This window comes from Emys orbicularis, chromosome 14 (genome assembly GCF_028017835.1).
Source record: "Emys orbicularis isolate rEmyOrb1 chromosome 14, rEmyOrb1.hap1, whole genome shotgun sequence".
Taxonomy (NCBI): Eukaryota; Metazoa; Chordata; order Testudines; family Emydidae; genus Emys; species Emys orbicularis.
This window is the reverse complement of record NC_088696.1, coordinates 18,024,745-18,039,851: the sequence shown is the minus strand read 5'-3', so window position 1 is coordinate 18,039,851 and position 15,107 is coordinate 18,024,745. Positions and strand designations below refer to the sequence as shown.

Here is a 15,107-nt window from a genome sequence, read left to right as displayed (position 1 = left end):
AGAGGCATCAGTGGGAGTTAGACACATAACTGCCATCATTACCTTGAAAATCTTCCCCACACTAAATAGGTATTGCTACTGTTATGGTTCTGAGACATGGGGAATATTAATTCTATAGGCATTCTTTATTTACATGTGTGACAAAAGGGGACTCTTTGCCGAGAGGTCTCTGTCTTAATAAACCACTCTCACCTCAGACCTGACAAACTCCTTACACCGAACACATATTTTGCAAGGTATTTATCCAAAAGGGCTATCATGTGAGGTGTCTGCAAAAAGGTCATAACTTGTCAAGACTCATAATCATTGCGAGATGTATGCACAGGTAATATTTAAAAACCAGTGTGTTTATACTGAAAGTATGCTTTATGGACCTGGAGTAGAAATTAAACACCAAGACATGATGGGCCTCAGGGATGGCTCGTTCAAGCAATCCCTAATCAGCTGGCAAGGTGATGAAAATCTCAATTGACCAGCCTTGCTCCCTCCCAAAACTATCCATGCAAAACCATCAGCGGCACCATAGAATCATAGGACTGGAAGGGACCTCGAGAGGTCATCTAGTCCAGTCCCCTGCACTTATGGCAGGACTAAGTGTTATCTAGACCAGGGGAGGTCAAACTACGGGCTGGATCTGGCCCATCAGGGCTTTCAATCGGCCCGCGGGATTGCCAACCCCATGGCGCAGTGGGGCTAAGGCAGGCTCCCTGCCTGCCCTGGCCCCACGCCACTCCCGGGAGCGGCCGGCACCATGTCCCTGCAGCCCCTGGGAGAAGGGAGGGGGGCAGAGGGCTCTGTGCACTGCCCTTGCCTGCAGGCACCGCCCCCCGCAACTCCCATTGGCCAGGAATGGGGAACCGTGGCCAATGGGAGCTTTGGGGGTGGTACCCGCAGGCGAGGGCAGTGCGCGGCGGAGCAGCCTAGCCTGCCCCAGTCCACCCCACCCCCAGGAGCCACTGCCGGACATGCTGGCCACTTCCGGGAGCGGCGCGGTGCCAGGGCAGGCAGGGAGCCTGCCTTAGCTCCACTGTGCGCTGCTGCCACCTTGGAGCTGCTCCAGGTAAGTGGCGCTGGGCCGGAGCCTGCACCCCACTCCCCTGCCGCACCCCTCCTGCACCCCAACCCCCTGCTCTGAGCCCCCTCCCGTACTCTGCACCCCAACCCCTTGCCCCAGCCCTACATTCATGGCCCTGCATACAATATCCCCACCCAGATGTGGCCCTCGGGCCAAAAAGTTTGCCCACCCGATCTAGACCATTCCTGTCACGTGTTTGTCTAACGATGGAGATTCCACAACCTCCCTAGGCAATCAAACAATCCAAACCTCTCAGAGGTGAAAAAGGAACTTTACACTAGACAGAGTTTCATCCCGGCTGTGTATGAAACAAAACACTGTTTTCAGAATCCCAGAGTGTAGAAAAGCCATTCTGGATGCATTGAACGAGGAGACCCCCTGGCGGAGGGGGGGGCTTTCATGAACGATTTGGATCCCGGTTATTGAGAAACCAGCCAGCTCTGCAATAGACTGAACTTGGGGGGTGGGAAATCTACTTGATTAGATAGGAAAGGTAACTATTGATAAGTGTAGGCCCAGGTTCACGGCCCATGATTTTATTTTGTACTGTAATCACCTGTTTCCACCACACTCTTGGTTCTAGTTAAATCTTTATTCTTCCTTAAGTAAACCTCCTTTTGTTTTATTATAAGTGCTGTGTGGGTAATAGGGGTGGTGGTTTAAGGAAGAACCAGTAAAATAGGGTCGACTGCACCTTTGTGTGCAGGGGATCTGGAAATTGTGCGAATAGCCAGTGTCAGGGACTGGATGTCATGGGAGAACAATTCAAAGGGACTCTGGGATTGCGGTGGAGCTGTTAACTTGCAAGGGGAAGTTAGGGCTGGCATAAGCCCAGAGAGCAGTGCTTGAGTGGCTGAAGGGCTGATGGTGTCTGTGAGCTGCCACCCAGCTACCACAAGGAAGACTCCCTCTCACTGGAGGCAGGGGTAACAAGGTGGCTCGCAGGCTTGGGTAGCCCAAGGACTGTCACTTCATAATGCTGAGAGTTTAGTGGCATGTGAGCATGCGTGTGAAGAGAGACTGTTCTTGCACTGGTGAACCTGGTGTACTGGTGTGATATTGAAGTACAGTACAGACCCGTTTATGCGCGGATGTCGGGAGTCAAGCCGTCACAACCGTGTGTTACAGGACCGCGGGTTAAGAGGGCCATGCTGAAATACCTTAAAATATCTATATATACATGTATAATTATCTAGGATTACATACGTATTCACAGCGTCCCAAATACTGCAGGCCTATCTGTTAACGGTGCTTTGCAAGAATATAAATTCAAATGTGTAATCAAATAAAACCATTATTATTACTACACAGGAGTGAAAGTAACTCAGGACACTTACCGGTACGGGGTGGGGGCCGCTCTGGTCTCTGGAAGGGGCGGGGGCTCAGGCGGAAGGGGTGGGGCTAGGGGGTCAGCATTCCCCTTCCAGACTGCCTGGTCTGTGCCGCCCGGGGTTCCTGTGGCGATTTAAAGGGCCCGGGGCTCTGGACACCGCTGCGGCGGTAGCGGTGTCCGGAGCCCCGGGCCCTTTTAAATTGCCGGCCTTGGGGCAGCTGCTCCCTTTGCTGCCCCCCCCCCGCCCGTCGGCGGCCAAGGCGGGGCAAAAGGGGCAGGGACCTTAAAACGCTACAGGGTCCTTTGCTGCGGCAGCGCTTTAACGTTGCTGCCCCACCCCCCCACCCCACCCCTGTCGGCGGTAAAGATGTACAACATGTTTCCGCTCCGCACTTCCTGTCGTTTTCTATGTCAGTGAGTTAGTGAGCAGATCTGTAGCCCTACATAGCAAGTTCCTGTACCGCATGCTAACGAGTCTTGCATGTTAAATAGGTAGCACTGGGAGGCATGGCGCTACCGTGTGTTAAGTGGATTCGTGCGTAAACGGGTCTGTACTGTATATTCTGTCTTTATTTCTTCCTGGAACCTTGTTCTCTGTTAATTCCTTCCCAGGGAGTAACTAAATTACTTCTTGAAGACCCATTCTACAAAGATATAATGACAATATCTTACGTTTATTAGATAGCACCTTTTCATCCAGAAAGATCCTCAGTTACTGTATAGCTCACCGCAATCTGGAAATGCAGCCTCTTCTAGTGGAGGGTGGTAGCTAACTGCTGCATAGCACACTGCACAACGATGCAGAGAAGATTTTTGTTTTTGTTCTAAGACTTTCATTTATTTTAATGCTTTTAAGACCAGTGGTTTGTCCATTCTCCTTGTCCCATCTTGTGTGGCATGTGAACTCATTTTTTGGTGCAGTGGCATTAGCCAGAGATGTGAAGCAGAATTCCGACTCATGTTCAGTAGATAAACAATAAGCGATACACTAAATCAGGGGTAGGCAACCTATGGCATGCGTGCCAAAGGCGACACCTGAGCTGATTTTCAGTGGCACTCTCACTGCCCGGTTCCTGGCCACTGGTCCGGGGGGCTCTGCATTTTAATTTAATTTTAAATGAAGCTTCTTAAACATTTTAAAAACGTTATTTACTTTACATACAACAATAGTTTAGTTATATATTATAGACATAGAAAGAGACCTTCTAAAAACATTAAAATGTATTACTGGCACACAAAACCTTAAATTAGAGTGAATAAATGAAGACTCGGCACACCACTTCTGAAAGGTTGTCGACCCCTGCACTAGATATCCTGGAAGAGAGAGTTCTGAGGGTTATTCTGTATTGATTAGCTCTGAGAGTCATGACCTGCGTGTTGCACTGAGATATATACATTATTGTACTAGCTAGAATGAAGTCCTTGCTGTGGAAGCTTTTAGCACAATTCTAGATCGTTTAATGGAGAGCTTGAGCTGTGTGTTGTTAGCAGTATGGCTACTTTCATTGGTTGCCTGAAGGTATAAAACAAATTGCTTTTCAATAATGCAGTGTGGGGTACGTGATTGGAAGTTGGCCCTTGTTCTTTATCTGCATTGATGAGTTATGCTGTAGTTTCAGTTAATGGGGGTCCTTTCAACCTCTGTATGAGAGTTAGTGAGATTAAAGAAAATCATTGAACTTTTGGAATTTGTAAAGCTCCATCTTAACTGGTCTGGAGTGTAACCATTTACTTAACTAATAGTCTTCATAAAGAAGTATACCTCATTTTCCAAGTGGGAGCCAAAGGAACAATTTCTTCTGCCTTTAGCTACTCCCTAGGGGATTCTCATATTCAGGTCAGATCCTTATCCCTAGGCAAGTCATAAATCAGCTGTCGTAAGTAAACCGACCAAGGGCCATAAAGGGAATCCAACAGTAGTTGCCAATGGTATATCAACAGAATCTGTAATGAGCTTCCAAAAAACCAGACCAACTGGAGTGACATCTTCAGGTTCAGGCTGCTGGAATTTTACTGAGAGGTCCAGATCCAAGCTATTCAACTAACCTTTCCAGCAAAGATTGTTTACCTAGTATAAAAACTGGATGGCAGAAGAGGAGTCTTAGTTTAATATCAGTGCAAGGGGATATTTATTTAAGGGGTTTGCTATCAATTACAAGAAACGTGCATTTTTGTTAAAAACTGTGTTAAAAAAGGGGACCTTGAATGTTTTGAAATAAAGATCCAGGCTGCTCAGAAGTGGATAGGCATTCTGTATAAGAACAGAGGTTAGACCAGGGGTCGGCAACGTTTGGCACGCGGCTCGCCAGGGTAAGCACCCTGGCGGGCCGGGCCAGTTTTATTTACCTGCTGACGCGGCAGGTTCGGCCGATCGCGGCCCCCACTGGCTGCGGTTCGCCGTCCCGGGCCAATGGGAGCGGCGGGAAGCGGCGCGGGCGAGCGATGTGCCGAACGTTGCCGACCCCTGGGTTAGACTTTGCTTATAGAAACAGGGTATAGTATGAGTTCCTGACTCAAAGCCATGGAGCAAGCGGAGGTCCATATCTCTAATCTAAACATACTTCCTTCCTTTTCTCATTGTTAGAGCAAGGGACTGGGAGATAAAAAATTCCGGGTGCTGTTCCCAGTGGTGCCATTGACTCCAGGTGTGGGCTTTCAAAGTCACTTTAACTCTCGGTGCTTCAGCACTCCTGTCAGCAAAAAAATGAAGAATATTTACAGGGATGTTGCAAGGCTCCATTCATTTGCATTTGCCATGAGATTCTATGATGAAAGCCACCACAGAAATGCAAATGATTCTGCATTCTTATCATTATTACAACTCTATATTTAGTATTGAAATAGAAGCATGTATTTGGTTTTTAGCAATTTTAGACATATGCATTTGAATGTGTATGATTTTTATGACTAAATCATAATTAAGTTAATTTTTCCATTTGAAATCAGATTAGTAGTTGGGTTAGGAAGTTGCTCCCATTCCTATATAAACTTGGCAATGAGAACTTTTACTTTGGAAGAGTCATGTCCTCGTCAGCAAGATTTCAGTTGAGATAGAGGGACTTCTGCTTTGATTCTTACACATGACCTTTATTTTCCATGAGCCTGTTCCAGATGCTCATGCAAAGTATTCCCATTGATTTCAGTGGCACTACTCACATAAGCACAGACTGCCTGCACATGAGAGGTTTTCAGGATTGGCTCCCAATTGCAGTATATATTTAATTCTGGGTTTTGTTGTTGTTTTTGTTTTGTACTTCCATTTCTATTCAGCCTTGCCATTCCTCCTTTTCTCATATGTCTTGGGGGAAAAGTGGCAGAATCAACCTTGGTTTGTTTGTTTTTCCTTTGGCTTGTGCAGTTAAAATATAAAATCATTATGGATGGTGACACGGAAAAACATTTGCTAGTTACGGGTATTTGAAAAACAACAGTTGTTTGTTCACAATGAATTGTTACGCTTCCCTTTGTCTTTCTCCAAATTGTGGAGGCAAGCTGTTAATTTGGATGGCAGACAAGGAATGGGGGTAGTATAATTTCTGCAAGCTTTTGCTCTTTTTCTTTCTTAACTCCAATATAGATATTGCAAATATCTTTATATGCTGCTGTCTCCACCCTGGTGACGACCCAAACATGTTGCCAAAAGAATGGCAGAGAAGTCTGTCTCTTTTAAACTCATCTGAAAGCTGCAAATGGTCATAGGTCTACTAGGAGTTCTACACATCAGTACTTCTTGTACTCATTTACATGTTTAATATTTTACTATTTGTTCTTATCAAGATGATCATTTTGGGATCATCACCATCATCACTCCCATAACCGCATTGGTCGTTGGGGCACCATCATCGATGAGCAATCAGCCAATTGTCTCCACCCCTGACGATTGTGTGTCAGTGCTTGAGTCTCCGCGAAGTCCATTCCTGTCCACTCTTTTATGTTGTCAGTCCATCTCTTCTTCTCTCTACCTCTTCTTCTCTTCCCCTGTACTGTCCCTTGGAGGATGATCTTGGATAGGCCAGATGATCATGTTATATGGCCGTACCACTTCAGCTTGCGCTTCTTCATGGTCTTCATATGACCTAGCGCATTGGGTGATGATGTTGCGGATCTCTTCATTAGTGACGTGGTCAAAGTAGGAGATGCCCAGGATTTTACGGAAGTATCTCATCTCTACTACCTGTATTTTTCCATTCAAGTTTTGCCGTAAGGGTTCATGTCTCACACACATACAGAAAAATGGAGATGACCAATGTGTGCAGCAGTTTCAGTTTGGGTTCCAGGAAGATGTTCTTATTCCTCCAGATTGGCTTTAGCTTTGCTACTGCTGCAGTTGTTTGCGCAGTTCTTGCCAGAATTTCTGCCTTTGATCCTTCATCAGTGATGATTGCCCCCAAATACTTGAGCTGTTTTACTGTCTCCAGTTCTTGTCCACTGACAGTGATATGTGAGCTAATTCCGTCTTGTTTATTTGTCATCAGCTTGGTTTTCTCTGCACTGATTTCCATGTCGTATTTTGTGGAGGTTTCATCCAATCATTTCACAAGGTTGGCAAGTTCATCTTTGCTGCCTGCCAGGCCGTCAGTGTCATCAGTGAACTGAAAATTTGAGATAGTTCGCTCCCCTGTGCTGACTGTGCATATGTGATCTTCTAGGGCATCAGTCATTATGCGCTCCAAGTAGATGTTGAACAGTGTGCGCGAAAGAAGGCAGCCTTGCCGGACTCCCAACAGTGGTGCAAAACCACTCTCCTATTGTGCCATTGATGAGAACTGCACTGCTGGCCTTGGCATACAGTTGTTTAATGGTAAGGAATAAGCTTACGACCAACATTTTACTTCGTCATGGTTGCACAGAGAGCTTTGTGTCATACTCTGTCAAACACCTTCTTGAAGTCAACAAAGACGTGGTAGATGTCCTGCTGGTGTTGTAAGTACTTCTCACATAGAACACGAAGGTTGAAAATCTGTTCTGTGGTACTTCTTTCAGCACGAAAGCCAGCCTGTTCTTCAGCGATGATATTCTCCGCTTGTGGCTTCAATGTGTTCAATATGACTTTCAACATCACTTTGCTGGGATGGCTAATTAAGCTTATGGTCTGGTAATTTTGACACAATTGCAGGTTGCCTTTCTTTGGTAGAGTGATGATTAGTGACTGTGTCCATGTGAAGGGCCACTTACCGGTTTGCCAGATCTTGTTGCAGATCTTGTTGAGTGCATCTATTACTATTTCTCCTCCAAATTTCATCAGTTCGGCTGGGATGTTGTCAATACCTGTAGCCTTTCCATTCTTGAGTGATTTCACAGCTGGCTCCACTTCTTCACGCTGTATTGGAAAGTCATCCTCCTCTGTTGAATCTGGTCGGTCTATAACACTAAGATCTCCATTTGTCTGGTGGTTGTATAGATCAGAGCAGTAGTTTGTCCACCTATTGATGATGTCCCTTTCTTCTGTAAGACTATTCCCTTCTTTGTCTTGAATTGCGTTAGCTTTGGTCCATCTTTCCTTCATCAGATCTTTTACAACCTGGAAGGCTTGTTTGCTATTTTTATTATTGATACACTCTTCAATTTTAGAGCATTGTTTTTCAATCCATATCTCCTTGGCCACCTTCATTCCTTTCTTGGTCTTTCTGCCAATCGCTCTGTATTTATCAGCTCCCTTAGTGCTGTTCTTGTCTCTCTTGAGTTTTCTTCTAATGTCACACATTTGTAGTATTTCATTTGCGACCCAGAGTTTTGTCTTCTTACGGTGTTTCCCAAGGATGTCCATTGCTGCCTCATGAAATTGTTCGTCATTGTTTCTACGTCTTTCTCTAGAGCAAACAGTGGGGCAAATTTTCCGTCAATCATTGCTTGAAATGACTGCAATGTTTCAGTCTCTGAGTCTTTCTAAGTCAAACTTGGTTCTGGTGAACTTTGGCCTGACGATTTTCTTTAGCCGCAGCCAAAAGTTTAGCATTACAAGGTCGTGATCACTTTCAACATCAGTACCGGTGAAGCTCCTTGTTTTAGCTCTGTTAATCCCAGAACAAAATCAGTTTTGCACCACGATGTAGTCAATCTGGCTGTGATGTAGACCATCAGGTGCATGCCACATTGATTGTCTGGATGCTTTATGTGCTCCTAATGTGTTTGCAAGAACCAGATAGTTATAGCTGGAAAACTCCAGAAGTCTCAATCCTCTCTCATTGGTTACCGCATTACAGAAAGGGCCACAATAAATTTGCCAATCTGCCTGTGCGTCAGTACTCACTTTAGCATTCCAATCTCCCTGTACAATCAGGATATCTTTCTTGTGTACCTTATCAACGATGTCTTGGAGCTGATTGTAAAAATCTTCAATTTGCTCATTGTCATAGTCTGTTGTAGAGGCGTAGGCTTGTACCACTGTGACATTAAACAGTACTGCCTTTAGATGGATGGAAATAAGCCTGCTGGATATTGCGGCATTCTAATACTGAATTCTTGATATCTTTATGCACTAGAAATCCTACGTCGTTGACATGTTTGTCCTCTCCACTGTAATAAAGTACATGGCCTTCTTCCGTTAGTGCCTCTCCAAAGTTCTTCCATCTGAACTCAGAGATTTCTAGGAGGTGCCAGGTGTATTGTTCCATTTCGTATGTGAGTTTTTTCAACCTCCCTGTTTGTCTGTGTCCTTCCATTCCATGTGACTATAGTGATATCATCTCTTCCATGGATTTTCTTTGTTGGGGTTACACCAGTAGTATACTTGTCACGTCCGCCCTGGTGGGAGACGGATGGCGTGGTCATTATTAACCCTGGTTGCGACCAATGCGGTATGGACATGGTTGAATTGCTCATCATATGGTGTGTCTTGGGCAAATTTCTAACCTGGCAGAGCCCATCCCTCCAGGCAGCCCCCTTTTAGTTGCCTCTTATGACATGCAGGAGGAGCAGTAGGCCTATTCTGTCCCCGGACCCACAGGGGATCATTTTGGGATAGTTGTCTATAATATTGCTTATTCTATATGATGGAATGCAGAACTCAAATTAACCTTCCTGAATATTTCAATAATCCCCTATCCTAATAAATACTTCTCACATGGAAAGTAAAGTGTAATTTACATTATGCCATTATTCTTGCTCTTTCTTTTGGCAACTGTAACAAATTGTCGATGTTGTTTAGTCAATCAAATGTTCATGGCAGCATGGCGTGCAACAGTTTAAATACATTCATAACAGTCCCACTGTGAAAAATGTTAGAAATATAATTGATGCTAATTTACTGTATCTACAGTATAGATATTGATGTTGTAACATTTTCCTACTTAGTTCACCAAGTAACTGTGTTTTTGTGAAATAGCATAAAATACTAATTTGTGTTACAAAAACTGTTAAAACTGAGGGTTATATTAGCCAGTATTTCATTTTTAAACGTTTTTCATATGTCTGACCCATGAACGATATTTCTGTATGACTAGAGGCATTATGGGTCTTGAGTTCACTTATGCTGGTGTAAATCGGGAGTAATTCTAGTGAGGTCAAAGGTATACTGGTGCAAATCATTTGAGAGATCAGAATCAGGCCCTCTTGTACACTGTATGATTTTGTAGTAAAAGAGGTAATAAAAAATCATTTTCTTATTGATCGTTGCAGTGGGAGAATGCCAGAAGTGGATTACGTAGTGCTAACTGAATGGTTTGAATGGATCACGAAGAACACTGATGTTTCAGTTGATTTGATAGGTAAAACATGTTCTTCTTTGACACTGGTCCCTTTTTAAATTGAGTATTTTTTATGTATTGTATTAAGAAAAAGGAGAAAAAATGTTTTCTTATTTCTATTTCCTGTGTCCTAAATTTCTGTGACATAAGAAATACCTTCTAGTGTACACGTTAAACAGTAGTCATGCCTTTGGAACATTTGGTGCTGTTGTTACATTGCCATACTTCATCTATATATATCAATGACGTTTGGAGGTGGCTACCTTCCTCCGAGAGCAAATCCACTGGTGTCTGATAGATTGACCAGCAGTGGAGCCACTGTGGACGTTTGTGGCTGATATCCATGTCAGAAATGCCTACCACAGATTGCTTTTCTGTTGGTTGTGGAGGAGATTTCTGCTCTACGTTGCTTTCTAACCTGACCCCTGAAAATAACTATTCCAATGTTTTGTTAATGGCAGTTTATCTACAGACTTCTCCTGAAACTTGTTATGAGAGATTAAAGAACAGATGCAGAGAAGAGGAAAAGATCATTGCTATGGTAAGGAAATCTTCCATCATAGTAGAGCAGAGGCTCAAGATGCCTTTCAGGGCATCATGTGTTTGTATCTTCATAGCTTTTAATCTGTAGCTCCTCTCCCTCTAAATAAAAATGTTGTACTGTAGTCAGTTAATAAAAGTCAGGGTCTTGCCACAATGCAATCCACCTGTTTCCACTGATGGGTGCAACTTAGTATTAGGAAGAGTGTATAAGGTTCATTGTAGCTTTATAGTCTAGTAGAGACAAGTTAATCCTTATTTATTTAAAAATCAAAATAATTTTGGACAGTGACTACCTCAAGTTCTACATGTTTGCAGTTCTGGTAGGTCAGTACAATACAATTCAGTGAACATGGTGGTAAATTTCTTTTTCTTCCCCAAAATTTTCAAAGGGTGTCCGCCTGCTCTCCTTTTCCGCATGCACTTCTTGAGTATGAGCCCCTGTGCATGCGGGCAATAGAATTTACATGTGCAAACTTCATCAGCTGTATGCAGAGGTGTTTGGGCTTGAAAAATGCCCTTGCAGGTGTTTGCCTGCGCCCCAAAAGAAGGCACTGTTTGAAAAATCAAGCACGCAGTGATACAGGAACCTAATAAAAATAAGTTGTACAATTAGATTACTACATCTCCTAAACAATAGTTTATGTGAAGGCCCTGCCTCAAACAGGTCTTTTTAAATAAATCCCTAAGCCAGAAATAAATGGGGTAATAGAAGGAATGTGCTGCCTATTATTAAAGTGTCTCTATTGTAAGGTGATTTAGTAAGAGCAGTTGGGTAGGTTGAACATATATGGTGAGATAAAAGCCAAGAGCTAAATCCTGAGCCATGTGAAATGTCCCCTAGGTGAATAAGCCCTAGCTATTATTTTACTACACTGGCTTTGAAGAGACATCATGTGTTGCACTTTGCAGTGTCTTTCTCTGTTACTGAGGAAAAAACCTATAGTGAATGAAAAAGGTTAAGTCCTCTTCATGAAAATCTAATAGCTGCTGACAAGCAAAAATGCTTTTAAAGGACGTGAGTGGAAGTTGAAGAAAATCAACTGGGAATGTAGAAAAAACTTATCCACATAAAAAACAGCTCTGAAGTCAGTGTTCATTTCAGTTTTCCCTTTTGTTCTTTCCTCTTCTGTCTATTAATCTCTGTGTAAGGTTTAAGTCAGACTCCTCCCATGGGAATTAAAACAAAGATCTTGATCCTGCAAGGTGCTGAGAGCTCTCCAGTCCCATTGACTCAGTGGATTAGATCCAGCATAGGTTAAATCCTAACACCAGTGATAAATTGTGGCCATTGCCAGTAGGAAGAAATTCAAAGATTCCACTTGCCCAGTCTGTGTGGATTCGCCATGAAGCGGCAATGGCATCCAGGAACGCCGCCAGCTTTTCCGCCGCCCTAGGCGGCGGAAGGTCCTGTCCCAAAATGGTGCCCCCCACAGAGGTAGCGGAAGGTCCCGCTGCCGAAATACCGCCGCGATTGCCGCCCCCCAAATCGCAGCGCCCTAGGCGACTGCCTAGGTCGCCTAATGGGTTGCGCTGGCCCTGATGGCATCCCATGGGAATGATGGTGCTAGTGGAGCTTGGATGGTAGACTGGAGCTAGGGGAATAAAAGAAATGCTTCACAGGAATTATTTTAGAGAAGCTCTCTGGCCTGTGCTATACAGGATGTCAGACTAGATGATCACAATGATCCCTTTTGGCCTTAAAGTATCTGACTTCAGTCAAATGAAATGTTGGGTGAAAGTTTCTGATGCACTGTATTCTGTAGTCACAATGCAATGCATAATAAGGACCTGCCTTATTTGTCAAACCATGTCTGAAACCTGGATTTAGTATCAAGTGTTTGATGGTAGCTTTCTTATTTATACACAGTTGGTTGAAGTCATTGACCTCTTAGCTGATTTGGTTTACTTTAAAAAATATAAGTACAGAAACCACAGTATGTGTTTCACCTCTGTAAACATTTGTTTTGAATGGCTTTTTATAGGAATATTTAGAAGCTATCCATCAGCTCTATGAGGAGTGGCTTATTAAACAAACACTGTTTAAAGTTCCTTCTCCAGTGCTTGTAAGTATATATTTATCAATTGTAACCAGGTAAGCGCACGCGCACACAGAGAAAATTTCAATTCTCAAATGTCACTTAGTTGTAAAGGCAAAATCTATTTTTCTAATATGATTTGGAGAAGAAAAATTTCAAGAAGTGTTCATGACTCTCAATAGGATACAGCTTTAGAGTTTGATCTTGCAAATGACTCTTACTTCATCACCCAAGGGGCTATTTACAGTAGTAAACTTTATGCTTGTCTGTAAGTGTTTGCAGAATCTGACCCATTGCTTGTAAAAACCCATCCCAAACCCTGCACTGAAAACAAATTGACCAAGTGCCTAGGAGTAGTTCATTTTGGGACATAGTGGTAGTATTTCTTGCTTTTCAAATGCTAGCAAAATGAATGATTTTTGGAAAGAATATACAGATTTTTATAGGGCCTCTTGTTCTAATTTTCATTTTCTTGTTTTCTAGGTGATTCCAGCTGATAATGACATGCAGAAAATGATAGAAAAGTATGAAGAAAATCGGGACCGAATATTAACCCCGTACAATATACAACACTGTCTGTAGAAATCCAGTTTTATGGTCATGCTTTAAAAAACATGTCCATCAGGGGAATTCTGATCAACATTCCCAACCCTTTTTATGATGTGGTCTCTTGGTTGAGATTTTGTCTTGTAAAGTGTCAATGACTTTAGCTAGGAAAAGGCCACAAACAGGCCATATCCTGTTTACCTTCAGCGTCTTGCACTTTTAAGTTCCAGTGCAGCTTTACTGATCTCAGACTACCTGACAGGAAGCTGCTGTATCTCATTTCCCTACTTCACTTCTGCATTGTATAAATACCTTTCTGATATTGCATTTTCTCATGATAATGTGCTTTCATTCACTCCAAATAGCCCCATATATGTCCTCTCATGTAATTCGAAGGCTGTGAATAAGTCAAGCTTATGTAGTCAGTAAGTGAGCAAATTCAATCCAATTTTGTAACAATTTTCAATGAAATAACTAATTATGCTACTGTTCTCAACCACCATTTTCACAAAATATCATTAATTGCACTTAAAATAGGAAAACTAAACAGTTCATTTCTTAATTATGGACCTGATTCTAATCTCACTTGCACCAATGTAACTTCATTGGCTTTATTGAAGTCATTTCTGATTTAAATGAGATCAGAATCAAGCCCCAATCCTGCAAATACTTATGCATCTGAATAGTCCTATTGAATTAAATGGAACAACTCAGGTACATAAAGTTACCCAGGCTTTATAAGAATTTGGGGTCTAAGGCTCTCTGGCCCAGATTTTCAGAAGAGTTCAGCATCTAGCCCCTCTCAATGAAATTCTCTTTTGAAAATCTGTCCCTAAAACTTTTTCTATCATGTGCCAGAATTTTACTTATTATGCATCGAAATTGGGTAATAATTCTGATACTGATTATTTGATATCTTAAACTTTTTATTATGTTCTAATAGATGTTTGCCTCCTGTGTAAGTTTTTTAAGAACATGTGAGGGGGCGGTACATAGGGTCATCTTGATCACAGCTTCTCCTGGCTGCAGACATCAAGAAGAGAGCAGAGAACATCTAGTGAAAGTTAAATTCTCACTTTAATTCTTAAACTTCTCTGTGGTGTTTTTATAGATCACTTATTATTTACCCTCTCGAGTGCTGTCCTCATGTTGGCACTTTTAACGGCGCAGTCTTAGGACTACTTGCACTTTATTTTCTCTTTAAATTGGAAGGGATGATTCTTTGTTTATTCTATAAAAGTTTGGGTTGTTTGAACTGGTGCCAGCAAAATTAAAAATGCTTCCAGGAACACCTCTGCTTAAAACAACATAGCAAAAAAAGCATTTACTTCACTGGGCATGTGTCATAACTGTATAGTCTTAAAACTAGTTCAGTGTTTAGCTCAGCTAAGATGTTTTCATAAATTTAAATATGCAGTGATCAGTGTCTATAATGTGTTAGAAACACAGAGGATAGTAACTTTCAAATACAGAATTCTGTTGTGTACGTCATTTGGTTAAGAATAACAACAATCAGATACTACACAAAGGTGTATCTTTAATTTTCATTGTAATCATGTGTAGTTAATTTATAGTTTCATTGTAGCCCTTTATTTATTCAGTTTCTACTTGAATTGGACTGCTGCTAAGAGAGGAGGCCCTGTGTCATGGGGTCCACTCACTACTAGGGCGCCTCCTCCTAGCTGCTATGGGGATTAGCTCTTTCCAGGTCTGACATATGCTTGTTTGCATGCCCTGCTGTGTCTCTCTCCCTCTGACTCCAGATACTCTCCCTTCATGGCTTGTTCCTCCAGTCAGGTCACTGTGTTTTCCCATTTCTGGGGTATCAAAGTCATTCCATAGAAAACTGTCTCCAGCAGCCTTCTCCATCACTACCCAGATGGTGCCAC

At 42.7% G+C, this 15,107-nt stretch overlaps 1 protein-coding gene across 3 annotated transcripts in view; it reads left to right on the top strand.

Moving 5' to 3' along the window:
• The window catches only part of TK2 (thymidine kinase 2), a 28,603-nt gene extending 13,894 nt beyond the window's left edge, over positions 1-14,709 (top strand). For all 3 annotated transcript variants that reach the window (XM_065416373.1, XM_065416372.1, XM_065416374.1), the window contains 4 exons: positions 10,026-10,114; positions 10,555-10,634; positions 12,619-12,699; positions 13,156-14,709. In XM_065416373.1, coding sequence (XP_065272445.1) covers positions 10,026-10,114; positions 10,555-10,634; positions 12,619-12,699; positions 13,156-13,254 — 349 coding nt within the window. In that variant the 3' untranslated portion in view covers positions 13,255-14,709. The remainder of the gene's footprint in view (positions 1-10,025; positions 10,115-10,554; positions 10,635-12,618; positions 12,700-13,155) is intronic.
• Positions 14,710-15,107: the final 398 nt, after the last annotated feature.